This window comes from Psammomys obesus, unplaced genomic scaffold (genome assembly GCF_907164565.1).
Source record: "Psammomys obesus unplaced genomic scaffold, mPsaObe1.curated_primary_1811, whole genome shotgun sequence".
In the NCBI taxonomy this organism is placed as follows: domain Eukaryota; kingdom Metazoa; phylum Chordata; class Mammalia; order Rodentia; family Muridae; genus Psammomys; species Psammomys obesus.
Window position 1 is genome coordinate 5,332,650 of NW_026593286.1, and position 18,277 is coordinate 5,350,926.

An 18,277-nucleotide genomic window follows, 5' to 3' on the forward strand; every position below is an offset into this window, starting at 1 on the left:
GTGTGTGTGTGTGTGTGTGTGTGTGTGTGTGTGTGTGTGTGTGTGTGGCTTGTGCAGGTGGAAGCCAGAGATCAGGGCTTATCGTCTTCCTCAATTGCTCTATTCTTTGAGACAGAAATTTACAATGCAGCCAAACTGGGTTGGATCCTCCTATTCCCACCCCACCAGCACTATGATTACAGATGTCTGCAGCCGTGGTTAAGAGGTGCTGCTGGGGATTTGAACTTAGGCCCTTTCACTCGTGCAGCAAGCACGACTAGGGATGGCGTCATCATCTCCCCCCTCCCACTATATGTAAAAAGTAAATTCTTCCACTTTCATCTACTTTGCCACTCCAAGAAAGTGCCCCATACCTTTGCGTCTTTTTGAAGACAGCCCACTTTTTCTAGTATATGAAAGTGAGTAGGTCAGAGGTGAGGGTGAGAGAGTAGGAAAGCATGGGAAGAATTGGGGCTCACTTTGTACTTCTGGGGAACCACGGTCACCTGCAGCACTCCGGAGAGGATGGCTCCATCCTCCCAAGGATGACCCTAAAATTCCGGGGTGTGCAATGGATTCTCCAGAAGATGATCAGGCAGGACCCTGAGATGTCTCCTGAGTAAAGTGTCCGGGCACACTGCAGGCTGACTCCCCGCCCCTGCCACACCACCACTGCAGCTGGTTTAAGAGAGAGCCCAGAACTGTATGTGGGCTACCTGGCAGCTGCTGGAGTAGTGGTGGATGATCTTGGCAGTGATGGGGCTGTCCACATGGGTGAGGAGCATTTGGGGGTGGCAGTAAGAGGAGACACAGCTGTACATCACCATGAGGGCACTCTTCACAGTCTCTCGCCTCCAGGGGTGGTCCTTCTGCGTGAGACAAAAAGAGGAAAAGGGGTCCGGGAGGCGGAGATGGCCCAGTGGTTAGAACTCACTGAGGATGGGTGTTTAGATTCTCAGAACTCACAGAAATACTGGGTCGGTGTGACGGCCCAATTGTAATTCTAGCCTCAGGAGACTGGGGCAAGGGAATTCCCCAGAGCAAGCTGGCTGGTAAGGTTAGCCCTTTCAGGGTTTGACTGAGCTAGCCTGTCTCGGTGGATAAGTAGAAGAGCAAATGAGGATGGTTCCTGACGTCAAACAAAGACCTCCACGTTCATGCACATTCATGTGTATATCCACACATGCCACCCACACATATGCCCCCACACACGCAAACATGCATATGCACATATTCATACCCACACATGAGAAATGAGGGAATTTTTTAAGAAGTGAAGGACCACTGAGGAGCAGGGAGTGCTCAGCTCGCCCCCAGGAGGGAGCAGGTGCCGCGCTGGCTGTGTGAGGGCCAGCGTCTGATTGAAGACGCTGTTAAGTCGTTATGAGGGGGCTTCAGTGGACTGTTCCTTGGGTCTCAAGCCATGCATTGCTTTCCTCAAGCACTTATGCATTAACAAATTTTGTGGACACCAATTACGTGCCAGATGCTGGGCAGGAAGGTGGGAACCAGAGAGGCCAGAATCTACCCACCCTGAGAAGGTTCAGTCCAGTGACACATGCAGGACCCACCCATTAGCTGTGAGAGGAGCCTGGTAAGGACATCGCCAAACAGACACTAGCTGCACAAGCCATGCTTAGATAGCTAAGCAGGAGCATCCTCACGCCGGAGGCCTGCCTAAGCATTAGAGAAGCACTATTAGGAGCGGCTAAAATCACCACTGTGACGACTTCATTAGCTTCTTGTGGTGGTAAGCGCTCCTTCTGATGTTCATTTTGCCATAAAGAAGGGACGACAGTGGGGTTGGGGTGGGGGATGGGTGATTTAAATCCCTAGCTGGCAGCTGTTGGACTCAACCTTGGTTCTTTCTCTGCCTTGAGAAAAAGGACTGCCAGTCAAGCAACATGGACCTCACGCCAGGACTGACCACTGTGGATGCTCTGCAGACGCCTTGGGGAAGCTGCATGACCGTCACCATTGGTTCCACTCCCACAGCTGTGGCCCTAGCCGTGACTGATTCAAGCAGCTTGCTCCAGATGTTCCCAGCAAGATCTTTGTTTGCTGGAAGCACTGCCTTCAAGGCCTGAGACTAAGCCTCGCGCTGAAGAGCCTTACCCTCCACGCACCAATCTGCCAGGACTGCTCCGACTCCTGGATCCTCTCCTCGAAGTCATGAAGCACATTCAGCACTGTCTTTACCTGGCCCCGGGCACACAGGCCAAAGCACAGGATGATGCCCTGCAGGGAAGCCCAGCCAGGGTGAGAGCAGGGGGCAAGGAGAGATGTATAAGTACACATATGTGAGAACATGAATCCAAGTGCTTCCCGCCCTGCCCCTCCCTCCCCCCAGATCACAGAAGATTGTGGATAAGATGGGCCCAGGGTAACCTCACCTCCCGATCAAAGTCATTGCTATAGTCCGTCTTGTAGAGCAGCTCCAGCAATAGCACCTCTACCCTGTCGGCCTCCAGCCCCATGCCTAAGGTGAAACCCAGGGCCCTGTACAGAAAGCCCTAGAGAAGAGGGGGGAGGACCTAAGGCTTTTCTATTCCCAGACTCCAGGCAGCACTACTGGAGAGCATGTGATACATAGTCCTGGTTTTCTTTTTACAGGTATTTTTTGCATTTTCTACATCCTTTAAAAAAATATTCAGTTTGTTCTGTGAAGTCAGATTGCATAGGGGCTTGGTATATTATAAATTTTAGCAGGGGAGGCCAAATCCTTTCCTATACAAATTCAGTCAAATATGTTGCTACCCACAACTTGGGAGCATCAATTTCCCCAGCTACTTCCTGACATAGGATAACACCAGCAAGAGGTGGACTGCCCTTGTTTTGATGCGTCAGTGCGAGGGGATGAAAGCTTGGGGTTGTGCTGGAGGCGATGCTGAGTCTGGAGATACAGTGCTGGGGAAATCGCCATCTTAACTCTATCCATGAACATGGGATGCTTTGCAATTACCAAGATCCTCTCTGATTCCTTTCAATTATTTTTATGGTTTTACAATGAAAAAACAAGAAAAAAATTATTTTACCAAAAAAAAAAAAAAAAAAAGTACATGTGACCAGAATGTGAAAACAAACAAAGAATTTAAGAGCCTAAAAATCAGTGGACTAGATTATTCCCTCTCCTTCCAGGACATGAAGTAGCCATAAGGCCACCTGCTCTGATGTAAATGAAGCATGAGCCTCTTCTATCCCTGGAGGCCCCTCCCTGCCTGAACTGTGAGGTTCCCATGAGGACAAACCTTTTCCAAAGAGGGGCTGTCAAAGGTCTCGATCTGGTTGTTCAGCTCTTTGCTGAGGCGCAGGCTCCAGCTGGTGCCCCGGGTCTTCTTGAGGGAGTTCCTCAGAAACTGGGAAGTAGCAGACTGGTAAGCAGAGGCAAGCCAGCCCAGGGAATGCTATGTGACTCTGAATGGGGCCTTGTTCTTCCCAGGCCACCTCCTCTCAACCTCTGAAACATTCAGTCGGTGGATTGCCAACCCAGGGCTAACATTTCGTGTGCTGGGAACATGGCTGTGGCTTCAGCAGATGCTGGGAGGTCACTTAGACTGTCCCTGCTGTTTTTCCAGGCTCTTGGCTCACTCAGCTCTCCTCTTACTCACACACACACACACACACACACACACACACACACACACATGCGCACGTGCGCCATCCTTGTTAAGTCTGCTCTGACAGAGGGAAACATGTCCTTTACAGGACCATAATCTTGCCCACATGTCACTCCCATTACATGCCCCCCCCATGTGCTCCTTCTCTTCTCCCTTTCTCTGGCCTCAGATAACAGTTCACCCCTTTACCTGAATCAGCTTATCCTCCCAGGCCTTCTGGTTCCAAGTAAACTCAGTGTGCTCTGGAGGAGAATAAGCGTGGTCTCACAGGCTGCCTTCTGCTGCTGCCCCTGGGTCAGCCTCCCTCCCCCAGCGTCAGAGGCCCTCCAGGAATGAGCTCATCACACTCAGATTTCCCTTCTGAACGCCCCACGGTATGCATCCAGTTCTTAAAACCAAAGGAGGCCAGTTCGGGTCCACCAGACCAGACCCCAGGTCCCTGTTACTCAAGTCACAGCATGCACACAGAGTGGGCCCCTCACCTTCCAGGTACTGGACCAGCAACGGGATTTCCTGCTCCCACATGTCAGCCATGGAAGGAGCAATGCTCTGGCTTAGGGTCCTCAGGAGGTTGAGCATGGCAATCCCACGACCTTCTCCTTTGTAAGGTGATGACATCAGCACCTGGAGGGTCCCAGTAAATCAGTAGAGCAGTGGTCGGCATATACGCCCTACCTGGGAGTTTGCCATCTTCATTATAAAGAAGAAATTTTAAACAGAGCATAGAAAGGTGCCCGTGGAGCCCACTGTAGGAAGGAAGGGGAGGACAGGCCAGACCCAGGTTCCTTTCTGACCCTGAGACTGAAAGGAACTTTGATTAGGGCCCACAGGACTGAGTCTGCCTGGGGCAGATAGGTTGTGGGTGGTGTTCTGGTGGTGTTTTCAGTGGAGGAATCTGTGAGCAGATCCCAGCCAGGCCCCCCGACATATGAGCACACTGCCCCTGATGTATCTTTTCAAGAACAATACAGACCTTGGGACACTATTCTACCCAATATCCAGCTTCCTCATTGCATCCCATTCCCTCCTCCCTCTGGAGCACTGAGCAAGAGGCAGTCAAGGAAGAGGTGTCATTGCGAATGGATGCACCAGGCCAGAGCATGTCAGCCACTCACCAGGAGACGGGCCAGAAGTTTCTGGGGTGCAGGCAGGTCCACTGAGGAAGGAAAAGAAACCCCAGATGGGGATGCCTGGCCCATGTCAAAATGTGTCCTCTAACCCCCAAGGGAGACACCTTTGGAGGTGATTTCCAAAGATTATGACTATTATTCTTGTCCCAGATGAAGACTGGGTCTGCCCAGGGGCTTTTCTCATGAAGAAAGTCATGGGCTCCTTCCAGAGAGAAGAAAGAATTTTGCTCACGGCATGGATCCAGATGATGTGTTTTCAGGTGGTGGATGTTTATGGTTGAATGGACCTGCCAGGGCAATGTTCTCTTTCCTACTATAGATCTGTCCTCTCTTCAACTAGTAGTAATTTGATACCCAACCCTGACGCCTGTCCACTCTTTATAAGCTTTGGGAACTAGTAAGCGCTGAAAAGCAAGCACACTCAGATGAATGGGCAAGGGAGGGGCCCAGGCCTGCTGAGAAGCTGTGGGTGTGGAGATCCAAGAGAGGACTCAACCTTATATTCAGGGTTGAAAGGTCACAGTAACGTAAGTCACTTAATGCTTTTTAGCTTGAACTCAGACAGCAGGGCCTGCCCCTTGTCATCATAGGCTAGGAATGATCCTTCTAAATCACCCTACCCCAAGTCATACCTGACCCTGTGAATCTCCGGGGCCATGAGAGCAGCCCCTTTGGGACCAGAGGTAGTATGGAAAGAGAAGAGCAGTGACATGATGTAGCTGGACATGGTCACTTGAGAGCTTGTGTTGACAGTGAACCACAGTAAGGTCAGTTGACAGAACAACTGATTGGGATGCTACAGTTTTTCTAGAAGACTCAGAGAAGCTAGAAAGGGCAAAGACCCATAAAGGCCATGAGTAGAGCCCCTGCCCATGGTGAGAACTGGGAAGATGGGGACATGGTGAATGAGCTACCAGGAGGGGACCCTGCAGAGTTTTAACCCCTCTCTAGACATGGCAAGGAGGATTCTAGACATTTCCTGGAGAAGGGGAAATGTGGAGGATCAGGATGCTGGGGGAAAAGTGACAAGGAGCCATTCTGTCTGCCCATTCCCACCAGCTGGCCCAGGGATGCCACCCACCATGCTTGCTCTTTCCAGCTATTCCAGCCTCAGTGTCTTTGCCATGAATTTGATTCTCTGCCAGGTTCGTGAGGCTGATACAGATGGGGGTCAATGCTTCTGTGTAGTCTGTCTCCATGATGTAGCACAGAAGCCTTACCCAGAACTCCTGGGGCAGGAATAGGGAGAGGGTCCAGGATAAAGTAGAGGTATCCTATGTACCTCCCCCTCCCCAGCCTTGGCCAGGCTCCACCCACAGTGTAGACTCTACCTGGTTTTCTAAAACCTGTCCCAAATACTCACAGGCTCAGCCCTCAACTGACTTTCCTGCCCACCCTGGACTTTTTTTTTTTTACAGAGGCACCCAGATGGCATTCACACAGCCCTGCTACCTTCATATCCACACTATATCCACTGCATTCTTTGACCAGGGCCTTCTCTGGGGCCCAGAGGCCTTTGAGGAACAAACTAGTTCAATAATCCAGTGGTGCTTCCCAGTTGTGATGTTTATTTGTCAAGCTGGCTGGGCAAGTGCACCCACTCATTATACCGAATGCCAGCCCAGCATTACTGCGCACATGTCGCATAGCTGTGACGAGAAGTTCACAGTCCATAAAGAAGATTACCCTTGAACGCAGGCAGCCGAAAGGCCCAGAGAACAGAATACTGCCGAAGAAGAAATTTTGCCGCAAAACGACAGCTTTCTTTACAACCCACACCTTCCAGCCTGCAGCCTCCAGTCCTCACCCTCCATCCAGCCTGCAGCCTCTGGCCCTCACCCTCCAGTTGCCACTAGAAAGGAGGCACCCAGCCTATGGTTGTCCCCCACAGACAATCAGTCATTCCTTTCTTGATGTTGTCGTGGTATTATTCTCCCTGCCTTGGTGCTGTGTCTCATCTGTTGCAATTAAAATCTGGTACACTTGTTTCTCCTATAGCCTGGGATTCCCTCGGGGCATGTAGAGCCCTCCTAACTGAACTTACTCAACTGTAGAGTGCTTGCCCACAGAGGAGCTTTAAAATAACAGACATACTTCAGGCAATCAGGTGACTGCTACATTTTGAGACCTACTGGAGGGTTAAGAGATGGAGAATATCTGGGTTCCTCTGCCAGCCTTCAAAAGGCAGCCAGGACCCATGACCATGACTATGGTGGTCCACTGGATGGGGAGTGAGCTCACATTGGTCATGCCACTGATAGAGGAAGTTATGATCTTCACAGTGTCCATTGTTACTTTGTGGACCATCTTCTCTTCCAAATCCCTCTGATAAAAGGATTCCCGGCGATTTGTCTAGAAGACAGAACCCAAGATGTTCTTTTAGGCAGGGGCTTGCCACAGTCTCAGGAGTGGTCTCCTTCCTCCCGAGGGGCTCCCTGCCCAGACACTGGGTCCTAGGATGCCAAGGAATGTGCCTGAGCCTCATACCTAGGAGACTGCACAAGTCTGGTCCATACCTGCAGGGTAGCCATGAGCCTCAACAGGTCCAAACAGGTCCTCCATGAGGCGCTCCTTGCTCAACACTTAGTAATCCATTTCTAAAGTGTAGCTGTCCCATGGGCTGAGGGTTGGGGCCACTCACCAGTTTGTAGGTAGATAAGGTGAGCTGGACAGATACGTATTTCAGACCCCAGCCTTTGATCTTTTCCTGGAAGCCCGACAGAACCAGCTGGCCAATAATTCGTAGAATTGCCATCCGTACCTGTGGGGACCAGGCAAGGATCAGCTGGGGAAGGCCAGGCTTCAGCACGGATATCTGCATCTAGTCTTGTGACATGAGATGCCTGGGAACTGGGGGTGCTCTTGGCGAGAAGGGCTTTCAGGGGATTACTGGCTAACTATCCATCCTGCCCATCACCCTTTCCTCGTGGTGGAACATCATTTTACTGTGCACTCACATGAGTGTCTCACTTGGGCCCTTTAGAGCTGTCTTTATGCCATTCTAATATGTGTTACATGGTCTTAGCAGCCTTGGTGGGAAAACCCATTTTTTTTAAAACTCTGGTCTCTCTCAGGTACTCAGTAAAACACACTATGGTGGGGGTGGGGCACAATACTAGCAATTTTTCTTGTGTCTATGTGGCTTCCGATCTAAATCTCTAGTCCTAACACACATGGCCTGCTCTGTAGTCCTCGAAACTTCTCTGACTATCCCTTTCCTGACACTGCTTTCTCAGCTAGAGTAGCATCCCAAGCTAGCTGTGGCTGCCCTGTAGCCTGGGACTGTGGTATCCAGCTGGCTGAGGGTGTGGCAGGGGCGGGAGCATGTCCCCCAGTTGCTTTTCTCACAAGAAGTAAGACTACTAGACAAACCCTGTGTGGCCAGCAGCCTTTCCTCCTTGCAAGGCAGTCTAGACAGACTGCTCTGAAAACCCCTGGTCCTAGATAGGGAGTGCCTCAGTGGCAGACCTGCAACTTTCACTGCATAGACTACGTCCTGTCCCCACCCAAGACTAGGCCGATGGTCAGCTATTCCATCTGAGGCCTCCACCCCTCAGCCCGAGCTACCCTAGCAGGATCCCCTCCCAGTTACCTTGGACCGAGTGTCAGACAGAGTGTTCTTGACAACCCGGATGGCCAGGTAGATGGTCTTGATGTTCATTTTGGGGTCTGAAAGAGAAAGACCAGCCTGGGGCACTATGGTTCAAGAAGACTCCAAGTGGCTTGTTTCTTCCACAGACCACACAGGCTCAGGGTCACTCCCTCAGGACCCTCACTGGTAGGCTCCCCCTGGGCACAGCCCCCTCTATTTCCAGAACCACATTCACTCCTACGCAAGTGCATGTGGAGGTCAGAGGTTCATGCCCTATGTCTTCTGCTTGATTCTGATTCCCATCCCCAGTATGGGTTATAGACATAAGCTCACACACCCAGCTTTTTACGCAGGTTCTGGGGATCAGGCAGTCACGCTGGGATGACAAGCTTTACGCACAGAGCCACCTCCCCAGCCTCCACGGAGGCTCATCTAATGCTTTGCTTTATCACAGTGTTTTAGTGAATATTGTGATCTGATTGTCTTTGGGTAGTTATTGCCTAGAGACAATTGTCCAAAGGATTATTAAACCCAAGGTTTGGTTGCTATCTGACTAAGCATCCGGAATTGTTTAGCAATTTGAACCCATCAGTGATGTGTAAGGAACTGGTTTCTTGTGGCCCCTGGCTGGGAACAAGCAAAAAATAGTACACAGGCTAACTCCAAACAATTTGTCTAATAATGATTTGTTTGGTTATTTATTTACTTTTTATATGTATGAGTGGTTTGCAGCAATGAATGTCTGTGCCAGGCATGTGCCCAGTGCCTGCAAAGGTCAGAAGAGGGTGTTGAGGGTAAAGGCTAAGTCTGTGGGCTTGGAGTTATGCCTGCAAGGTTGTTGCCAGCCTTACCACCAGCCCCTGACAGAGTTGGAAGTCAGAAGCAAGACTGGGGTAACTATGAACGTCAAGCCCAGGGGTGAGAGGTACAGAGGGGGCCACAGTGCTGGTTCAACTAAAAAATGACAAATATGAAGCAACCAAAAGACTTGGCCCACCCAGCAGTGACTACCAAAACAGGACCAGAGCCAGAAAGGAATGGCACCATGGTGCCTGTCCACTCCAGCTGGCTCACCATCTGCGCTCACCACTGCCCTAATCAGGGCCAGTGTCCCCACACGGATAGCCTCCTTGCTCATCTCCACCTGGCTGAAGAAGAACTTCATCAGCTCCTTGGGGTAGGAGCGGGCTGCAGGGCAGAAGGAGCACGTCAGTCAAGGCTGACAGGCTCCGCCTCAGTCCCTGCACTCAGCAAGGGCTGGGCCTCCCCAGGTCCCTGCAGACCTCACCCAGGGCTATGAAGCAGTGCACGATCTCCATCAGGTTCTGACTGCTGAACTGATGCTGTGCTGGGGCCTTGTTGCATACCTAGGGGACAGTGTGCGAGGAGGATGAGGAACTCACAGGGCACTGGCCACATGGGCAGTCCAGCCCTCATGCCTTCGTGCTGGGGGAAGCCACGTCCTGAGGCAGTCTCCTGTTGATTGCTTTGAGGAGGCCCTTGCTGGCCTCACCTGGACATGCAGCTCTGTGAAAATGGGGTGCAGCAGCATCGGTGGGATGGGGGTGTTGGTGGTAACAGATGCTTCTAAAATCTGCCTCAAGACCTGCAAAGGGGATGGGCAGAGGCTGCAGGTGACTGTTCCGCTTGGGTTTCTTGCTACTCAGCAGGCCACTGAGTTGTGGTACAGGTTCACCGCCCCACCCCCGACCCAGCTGGCTGGACATAGAGCCTCGGTTTTCTACAAGATGGACTGGATCCAACCCTACAATCCCACCAGCCCTGGGTGATTCTTGTGCCCAGAAAATCTGGAGAGTGCATTCTGGGCCACTGAGAAGGCATTCAAGGCCCTTTTCACCTCTCCTGTTCCCTGGGGTTAGAGGTGAGTCTAAGCCTATTCTTCATCCATAATGACGTTTGTCGTTGTTTGTCTTGTTCATTTCTGCTCCTTGTTTTACAGCAGAGTCCCATGCCCTGCACATTCACCCCGTTTCACTGTGCGTCAGCCCAGGCCAGGCCACTCAGAACCTGCAACACCTCTGCCTCTCACGTTAAGAGGGTTATGGAGGCTCCAAAACCCCATCCCCTGGGAGCTCCAGATTGTGTCCTTTTACCTAAAAATAAAATCTCTTTGGGTATAACTGCATAAACAGCCTGAGGGTCTTAGTTACAGTATCCCTGTAAATCTAAAGCAAATCCATGGTCTTGCTGTTTCCTCCTGGACCCTTTGGGATCCTTCCACCTGGAACGACAGCCTATTTCCCACAGTGTCAGGCTCCGTAATGGCACATAGGGTACAGATGTTAGGCCTGCTGGAGCTGTAGGCTCCTGAGGATCAGGGTTTCTTGAGTCTGGCCCTCACCTGTGTGACAAAGAGGGCCTCCAGGCCGCCCTGGAACTCAGCCAGCAGCAGGGGGATATAGTCGTACACCTGCTCTCTCAGGTCATCATTGGGCAGGAGGAGACTCAGCATGGGCCTGAGAGACTTGATGACACCCAGTTTCACCTGTGTAGGAAGTACAGTTCCCAGAGCCCCCAGCAAGGCAAGGATCTTAGCCACCCAAACACTCTCCAGCATCATACAGATGGGGTATTACAAAAGTGTCCAGGACTCACCTGAAAGCCCCCAGCGTACCAGACTCTCTAATGTGAGTCCTGCCTGTAAGTCAAGTGACCCTGGACAAGTCCTAAACCTTTCTGTGCCTCAGTTTCCTTATTTGTAGAGTGGTCCTGCCTCATAGAGTTGGCACAAACACAATTTTCATAGGCAAGCTATCTAGAGAGTCCCTGGATTGGGGCAAGTGCCCTCAAGTCTCAAGCCCTCATCTGAAAGCTCCCTGTGGGCCTTTGCCAAGCTTTAGCCCTTGAAGCAAGCCTCCTAGGCCTACTCCATCTAGCATTCACAGAGACCAGGGTCTCTGGGGCTCCAGGAATGATGCTGAACACAGAAGCCCTGCAGTATCTCCTCTGAGCATAGCAAGCCTCACCTCCAGGTCCTGGTGGCGCAGCCAGACTGTCACGAAGTATCGGTACATTGGGAAGAGCTTCACAGCAAACTGGTCCTCGGTCATCACGGGGTACAGGCTGTCCTCCAGGTGCCTCAGGTAAAACTGCACCGTCTCACAGAATGTCTCCATGGCTGCCAGTGGCAGGACAGGGGAGGGGAGCCAAAGAGGCCAGGGTTGGAACCACTCCTTCCTCATGTTCTTTGGGTTATTGAGTCCCCTCCTCTCTGCTCTGTTGGCCCTTCACAGCCCCCTATTCTGTGTGTCATTGTGAGCATTAAGCATGTATGTCTAAACCCCTCCTCTTGGGGATTCAGGGTCAAAGTGGGACCACAACTTGGGGATTCCAGTAAGGACAACAGCAAGTACACAGGACCCTCCAAGGACCCTCTTTTTCTTAGGCATCAGTTGTTTTTATTTTTGTTTTGTTTTGTTTGTTTTTGGCCCAAATTAGTATCAAATAATCAAATGACAGGGCCAGATGATCAGACAAAAATAGTCTCTTAGGACTTCGCTGAGTCAAGCCCAATAGGGAATATACTCCCTGCCTTTTCCTTACAACTGTCAATCACCCTTCTCTGAAGTGCTTAAGTACAGAGCAAGCTATAGAGACTCACAGATACAACCACGGTCTACAGTGTACCTACATGTCTCCGAGGGAGCCGATTGCAGGCTGTCTGGGCTAGTTTTTAAACATAAGTTAGAGTCATCCGGGAAAAGGGAACCTCAATTGATAAAATGCCTCCATCAGATTGGCCTGTGGGTGAGTGTATGGGGCATTTTCTTGGTAAACAATTAATGTGGAAGGACCCAGCCCCACTGTGGGAGGTGTCACCCCAGGGGCAGGTGCTCCTTGACTGTATTAGAAAGTTGGCTAGCAACTCATGAGGAACAGTAAGCAGCCTTCCTACACAGCCTCTACTTTATTTTCTGCCTTCATGTTCCTGCCCTGGCTTCCCTTCATGACAGATGGGAAAGCTGTCAGATGAAATAAACCCTTTCCTCCCTAGGTAGCTTTTGGCATGGTGCTTATCACAGCAACGGAAACCTTAAACTAGGGTGTTAACCAAGCAAAGTAAGAGACAGAGGAGCCGATGGGGTGCAAACCAACAAACCTCTCATTCAACAAACCCTTCTCCTAGCCTTTCCTCTCCCCGCCCCCAAATTAACCCCCCCCCCGGTTAAATCTTCACCCACAGACTCAAGGGAGATACACACCATTGCAGATGACCTGGCGCATCTTGGCTTCATTGGCAAGTCTCAGCATCGTGAATATAGTTGCCAGGGTGATGCCCATGTATGGCATGAACTCAAACACTGCAGGACATGGAGAGGCCGCAAGGAAAGAGGGAAGGGTGGGAAGGGGGCAGGCAGGGAGCGTGGCTCAACCACCTTAAGCCTCCCACAGTCTACAAGGAAAGCCTTTGCAATGGCTGATACGACAGGAAATAGGGTGAGATCAGTCATGCTTAGAAAGAGTAAACTGAAAACAAGAGAAGCGGAAAGGCATGAGAGGGGGAGCAGGGAATAGAGGAGCTACAGGGGAACAGAGGAACAGAGAGCCACAGAACAGGGAGGGGGCAGATGTGGAAAGAAAGGGAGGGTCCTGGGTAAGGAGCATGTCTGTCTCAAGGACATATGTCTGGTTCTTGAAGAAGACCCAGTGTTCTCTATTCTTGGAAGGATGATGGCAGATGTGGTGGGGTCTCACAGAGCAAAATGGCAGACAGGACCAACAGAAATGGAGAGAATCCCCTAGCAGACTCTAGAATCTAGGCCCACCCTTCCCTCCAAACCTGGCCTCACCACTCAAGCTGAGAGCACCCCTCCACACACTTCCTCAGATTCTATACTAAAATTGTGTTTCTATTCAATTGTGTTTCCACTCCACTCCCTCTTTTAGATCTTTGGTGTCAGTATCTGTAGGCCTAGGCCTAAGCCCCATGGGCCATCCAATTGCTACCTCCCTTTCTCCTCAGCTCCCAGCCAAGCTCCCATCCCCAGCATGCCAGGCAATATTCCCGCTCCTCCAACTGTCCTCTCTACAGAAATTGACATGTGCCACCTTGGTCTTGACTGTAGGTGGTTCTGACTTCACAGTGATACAAGAGCCGTCTATCCTCAGTAGAGGCCCTGCTCCTACCTCTGAAGTTGGGCCTTTTCCTATATAACATGAGGCAGACACTCCTCTTTTGCAGTCCTAAGCAGCCCACCCCTACAGAGAAAGACTAAGCTCAGGCCACTGTGTAACTAAGCCAGGATGTTGGTGCATAAAATGGGCTCAGTGCATCTTCTCAACTAAGGATATTTTCATTTTCATGAATCCACCCAGATGTAGTGAATTGAGGACCACATGTACTGTCCTTCTCCCAGGCCCCTGATACCACCCTGGGGTGCTCTTGGGTTACCTCTCAAGACATCAATACATTGGAGCTTCTCCAAGCTGGGTCCCCCGAGCTTACTTCCTTAAGTGGCAATGACTTTGAAACCCACCTGCAAGCCAAGGCCACAGAAAGGCTACAGCCAGACCTGACTTTTGACCTCTTCATACAGACATTCCATTCCCTCCTGGCCTGTCTATTGACCTCTCTCAAAACTAGATCCTTCCTTTGAACACTCAAACTCACTCCTTGTATCTGTCTCCCACCCCTTCTCCATCTACAGAGTGGCCAGAGTCATCTCCCTGGAACCAGAATTCTACTAGACAACTGCCCCTTAGAAATCTTTACTCACTTCCTGTGCCTTTAATGATGCTAGAGTCCTGAGGATACTGGTCCTTCCTGTTTCCCTCATCTAATGCCCATCTCCTCACTCTGCACCTCCAGCCACAGGAACCTCTTGGGTCATCAGAGAAATCAAGTTCTTTCCTGATGCAAAGCCTTTGCACACAGTGCTCTCACAATTGGGATGTTTTCATCCACTGTGTTCTCTATGCACACGCCTTTCTCCTGTCCTTCAGCCTCAGCTGGAAAATGGTTGTCTCACTAAGAGCTCTCCTCTCAAACAGCCATTTTGGTTGTCCTCTTCATAAGCCTTTGTGTTCTGTTTCCTTGTTTATGGTCCCTTCTGAAGACAGGAACCACGAGTGTTTTCCTCATCACTGGGACCCAGCATCTACTACAGGTTCATTGGGGACAATAGCTCAGCATGATTTTGTAGGTGGAAAGAAGAAGGAGAAAATAAACAGAGAAATGGAGGTGGAGAAACAAAACAGAGCAAGGGTGTGTGGGGAGATAAAGGGGAAGAGAGGAGGCAGACAGACAGACAGACAGACAAAGAAAAAGAGAATCAGATACACAGAAATGGAATCTTAATGGTGAGAGCTAGACACAGAGGGGGTGTCATGGAGAAAGAAAGATAAGCAGAAGGGGTGGAGCAAAAAACAGAGGTAAACTGAGTAGCAGAGAGCAATAGGTCAACCCAAACCTTCCAGGAACTGCGGTAGGACATCAGATCCCTACCATTGCCGTTGGCCAGCTTGGCCAAGGTGACAATGACAAACTCATCAGTGAGGTTGAGGGGCTTGAGATGATGCTGTAGTTCATACATGACCAAGCTGAAGTGGTTTCGGGACAGAGCCACCAGAGTCTCACTGGCTACCTCGGCTGTCTCAAAGCCCTCCGTCTGCAGAGGACAAGAGAGGCACCACTACCACCCTCTTGGCTCCATTAGGCTCAGTCTGCCTCTGTTCCATGAGACAGCCTGGGCCAGGCTCAGCTGCAGTCCAGTTCCTGGGCCTGCAGGAGGAAGGCATGGTAGAATCCAGGCCCCACTACCTCTGTGATATCCCTCATCTGCTTGGAGGCGATGGCTACCAGCTTTTGTATGCAACGCTCCTCCATCTCCCCTTCCTGCTGGATGATCTCCTGCAGGATGTTGTAGACGTTCATCTTGCGCTGGGTAGAAATCTGGGAACAAGCATGGTGGGCGGCAGTAGGGGCAGGGCTTTTTCCCAGCACCACCAGCCACCTCTGCTCCCTGACTCTCCCCCCTTCACCTGCAAAAGGAAACTGCCACTCCACGGCCATTGTGTCTCAGACCTTCACGTCTTCATCTCCAGCCCCTCCCAATTCTGTCCACTCACCCAACATTCCTTGTCCCTAGGAGCTGCAAGTCATTTCTTTTGTCTCAGTCAATATTAAGCCAGGAGGGTGTCAAATGGCCAACACACAAGATATTTATACACTAAATATTGCTAAATATTTATACACTAAATATTGTCAGGCTTGGGAGCCCAAGAGGCAGGCTCACCCTGCCCTTTTGCCCTGGCTGAGGACTTTCTCCTGAAGCTTCTACATGGGCAGCGCTTAGCACCAAATAAGGTGTCCTGATTTAGGATGGGGTAGGGTAGATGGCTTGGCACTGGAGAGCTGCACTTGAGAATGACTTTTACTGTCTGCACACAGTGGGAAGAGCGTGTGTGTATGTGTGCCTATGTGTGTGCATGCGTATGGAGGCCAGAGGATAGGTTTATGTGTTGTTCTTCAAACACTGTTCACCTTGGGGGTTTTTTCTTTGTTTGTTTGTTTGTTTGTTTGTTTGTTTCAGATGTTGTCTCTCACTGACCTGGAGCTTGCCAGGTAGGCTAGGCTAGCTTCTCCGTGCAGACCCAGACATCCTCCTATCTCTGCCTCCTGATTGCTGGGATTACAACTACACACCACTATGCCCAGATTTTTTAATGTGGGTTCTAAAGATTAAACTTTGTGTTTGCAAGACAAGCATGTTACCGACTGAGCTATCTCTCCAGCCTGATGGCTCCTACTTAAGCAAGTATGTCGAGGCACACCTAAGAAATGAGGGTGGTTTTACATGAAGCAGCATCAGTAATTGGTCTAAGCATTTGAACTCTGAACAGAGAGAAACAGTGAGACCATAGTAACTACTCAGCAAGTACTTCATGGCTCTAGAGCAAGTTCTCAGACTTCATTATTATTCTCATTGCCCCTGAAGCGGTCTTCTCAGACATTTTCCTGAGAGTCCCTGCCCCATGAACCTTTGACAGCCCAGGTGTGATGGATATGCACTATGCACGATCTGCGCTTTGCATGTAAAGAGCAGTTAAAGAGCAGTAAATAATCATGTTTTCTGATGCCCTGAGGTCTGGAGGTGAGTGATGCTGTAGAGCCTTCCCCTCCCAGCAGTAGCCAGCTCCTAGAGATAGTTCACCAACCCCTTTTGAGGCAGAAAACAAAATCTATTATAGACTGACTTGGATTCCCTCAAAATCTGTATGTTGATGCACTACCCCCAAGTTAAATGGTATTTGAATGGGCAGGCCTTTGAGAAATAGTTGAGACTTAAGTCAGAAGATTGGGGCACTAATCCAAAGGGACTGATGTTTGTTTGGAGAAACTGGAGCTCCCTGCCCCAACCCCACTCCCATCTCTCCATAAAACAGTGGTTCTCAACCCTTTCATGCATTTCCTCATATTGTAGTGACCCCCAACCATAAAATTATTTTGTTGCTACCTCATAACTGTAGTTTTGCTATTGTTATGAATCATAATGTAAATATTTGATATGCAGGATATTTGATATACAACCCCTAAAGGGCTCACGACCCAGAGGTTGAGGACCACTGCCATAGAAGAAATACCATGAAGATGGTGTCAGGGCAGCTGTCTGCAAGCCAGAAAGAGCCTCAGCAAAAATCCAGTCTGTGGGCATCTTGACTATGGCCTTCTAGGGTGCAAAGAGGAAATATGTATCCAGTGTTTCAGCCACACGATTTATAGTCCTCTGTTATGACAATGTGAGCAGACTGCAACACCAGTCAATCCAGAAACCATTCCCTACCAGTCAGACAGCTTCCAATCCTGCCACACCAGTCACAGAGATGCCTCCCAAACATGAAATTCTTTTCCAACTAGCCCCGGGGAATGAATGTTTCTAGTGTCACCAATCTCTGCATCATGGTTCTTAACACTGTGTCCATGGTGATTGGTAACACTGTCCATGGTGATTGGAAAGGTGTTCGGAGTGATGGGTGGACTCCTGGGTGCCTAAATGTATCTAGCCAAAGAGGAGGTGTGGAGGGTAGGGTGTCCCTACCTCTGGCTCCTGCAGGCAGCGGATAAGCGCGTTCATCACCACACAGGGATCAGTGGTAGCCTTCTCTGTGATAATTACTGAAGCCAAGGTCTTCCTCATGTCCAGGCCTGACCCTGTGGTGTCTGTCTTTGCTGATTCACTGTCCATGATGTTCAGAAGGTTGGTGACTTGAAGGAATGTACCTGATACAAAGAAGGTGTAGGTGCGGCATTGAGTGGCCAAGAGGGGCCAGTAAGATGGTGATGTGGTTGCCTTTCTTACCATCATCCTCTGGCTCTAGAGATCCCAGATGCTCTGCTTCCTCCAACAGGTCTTCATTCATCTCAGAGGCGTCTTCTTCCATGTCTCCTCGAGCTGATTCAAGATGGATGAGATAAATAAATACTTGGAACGGCAACACTCCCTAAGACAACCTCCCAGGAGTTCACAGGCTTTTTGAAGCTCTCCCTTCAGTGCCTGTGGCTCCATTTGAATTAGTAGAATAGGGCAAAGGGAATAGGGTGCCCCATCTTGACTGGGCTACATTAGATGCAATGCCTAAAAGAAGACCCTCCCTTGAGTTGATTGTGTTGTTTGCAAAGGTGATGGGAATTAACCTCAGGTTCACATTATTCACTTAGGAAAAAAACACTATGCCATCATTGAGAGGAGAGACCCGTGATGCATGCTGCCTATGGAGGGAACCACATGGTGTGAAACTGGGGTTCCCAGTCCTACAACTATAGGAACTGAATTCTGCCAACAATCACATGCACTGGGAAGAGGCTGTTGAGCTCCAGAAAGGGAAGAGGAAAGCATCCCTGCCAACAACTTGGCTGCAACCTCTAAGATCATGAGCAGCAAAGCCACACCCAGATTCCTACCCACATGGAAACTGAGATAACGGTGCCCTGTGAATCC

General features: G+C 50.3%; 1 protein-coding gene across 1 annotated transcript in view; it reads right to left on the reverse strand.

Annotated features, from left to right (window-relative positions):
• Window positions 1–17,720, reverse strand: part of Mroh2a (maestro heat like repeat family member 2A) — a 33,736-nt gene extending 16,016 nt beyond the window's left edge. The window contains exons 1-21 of the mRNA XM_055616471.1: window positions 17,639–17,720; window positions 17,378–17,559; window positions 15,100–15,231; window positions 14,785–14,947; window positions 12,542–12,640; window positions 11,306–11,457; window positions 10,681–10,824; window positions 9,832–9,924; window positions 9,607–9,685; window positions 9,393–9,506; window positions 8,319–8,395; window positions 7,368–7,487; window positions 6,968–7,078; window positions 5,808–5,955; window positions 4,712–4,752; window positions 4,079–4,220; window positions 3,786–3,838; window positions 3,228–3,335; window positions 2,373–2,492; window positions 2,095–2,217; window positions 696–848 (exon numbers count right to left, since the gene is read on the reverse strand). Coding sequence (XP_055472446.1) covers window positions 696–848; window positions 2,095–2,217; window positions 2,373–2,492; window positions 3,228–3,335; window positions 3,786–3,838; window positions 4,079–4,220; window positions 4,712–4,752; window positions 5,808–5,955; window positions 6,968–7,078; window positions 7,368–7,487; window positions 8,319–8,395; window positions 9,393–9,506; window positions 9,607–9,685; window positions 9,832–9,924; window positions 10,681–10,824; window positions 11,306–11,457; window positions 12,542–12,640; window positions 14,785–14,947; window positions 15,100–15,231; window positions 17,378–17,559; window positions 17,639–17,720 — 2,436 coding nt within the window. The remainder of the gene's footprint in view (window positions 1–695; window positions 849–2,094; window positions 2,218–2,372; window positions 2,493–3,227; window positions 3,336–3,785; window positions 3,839–4,078; window positions 4,221–4,711; window positions 4,753–5,807; window positions 5,956–6,967; window positions 7,079–7,367; window positions 7,488–8,318; window positions 8,396–9,392; window positions 9,507–9,606; window positions 9,686–9,831; window positions 9,925–10,680; window positions 10,825–11,305; window positions 11,458–12,541; window positions 12,641–14,784; window positions 14,948–15,099; window positions 15,232–17,377; window positions 17,560–17,638) is intronic.
• Between the last annotated feature and the right edge of the window lie 557 nt (window positions 17,721–18,277).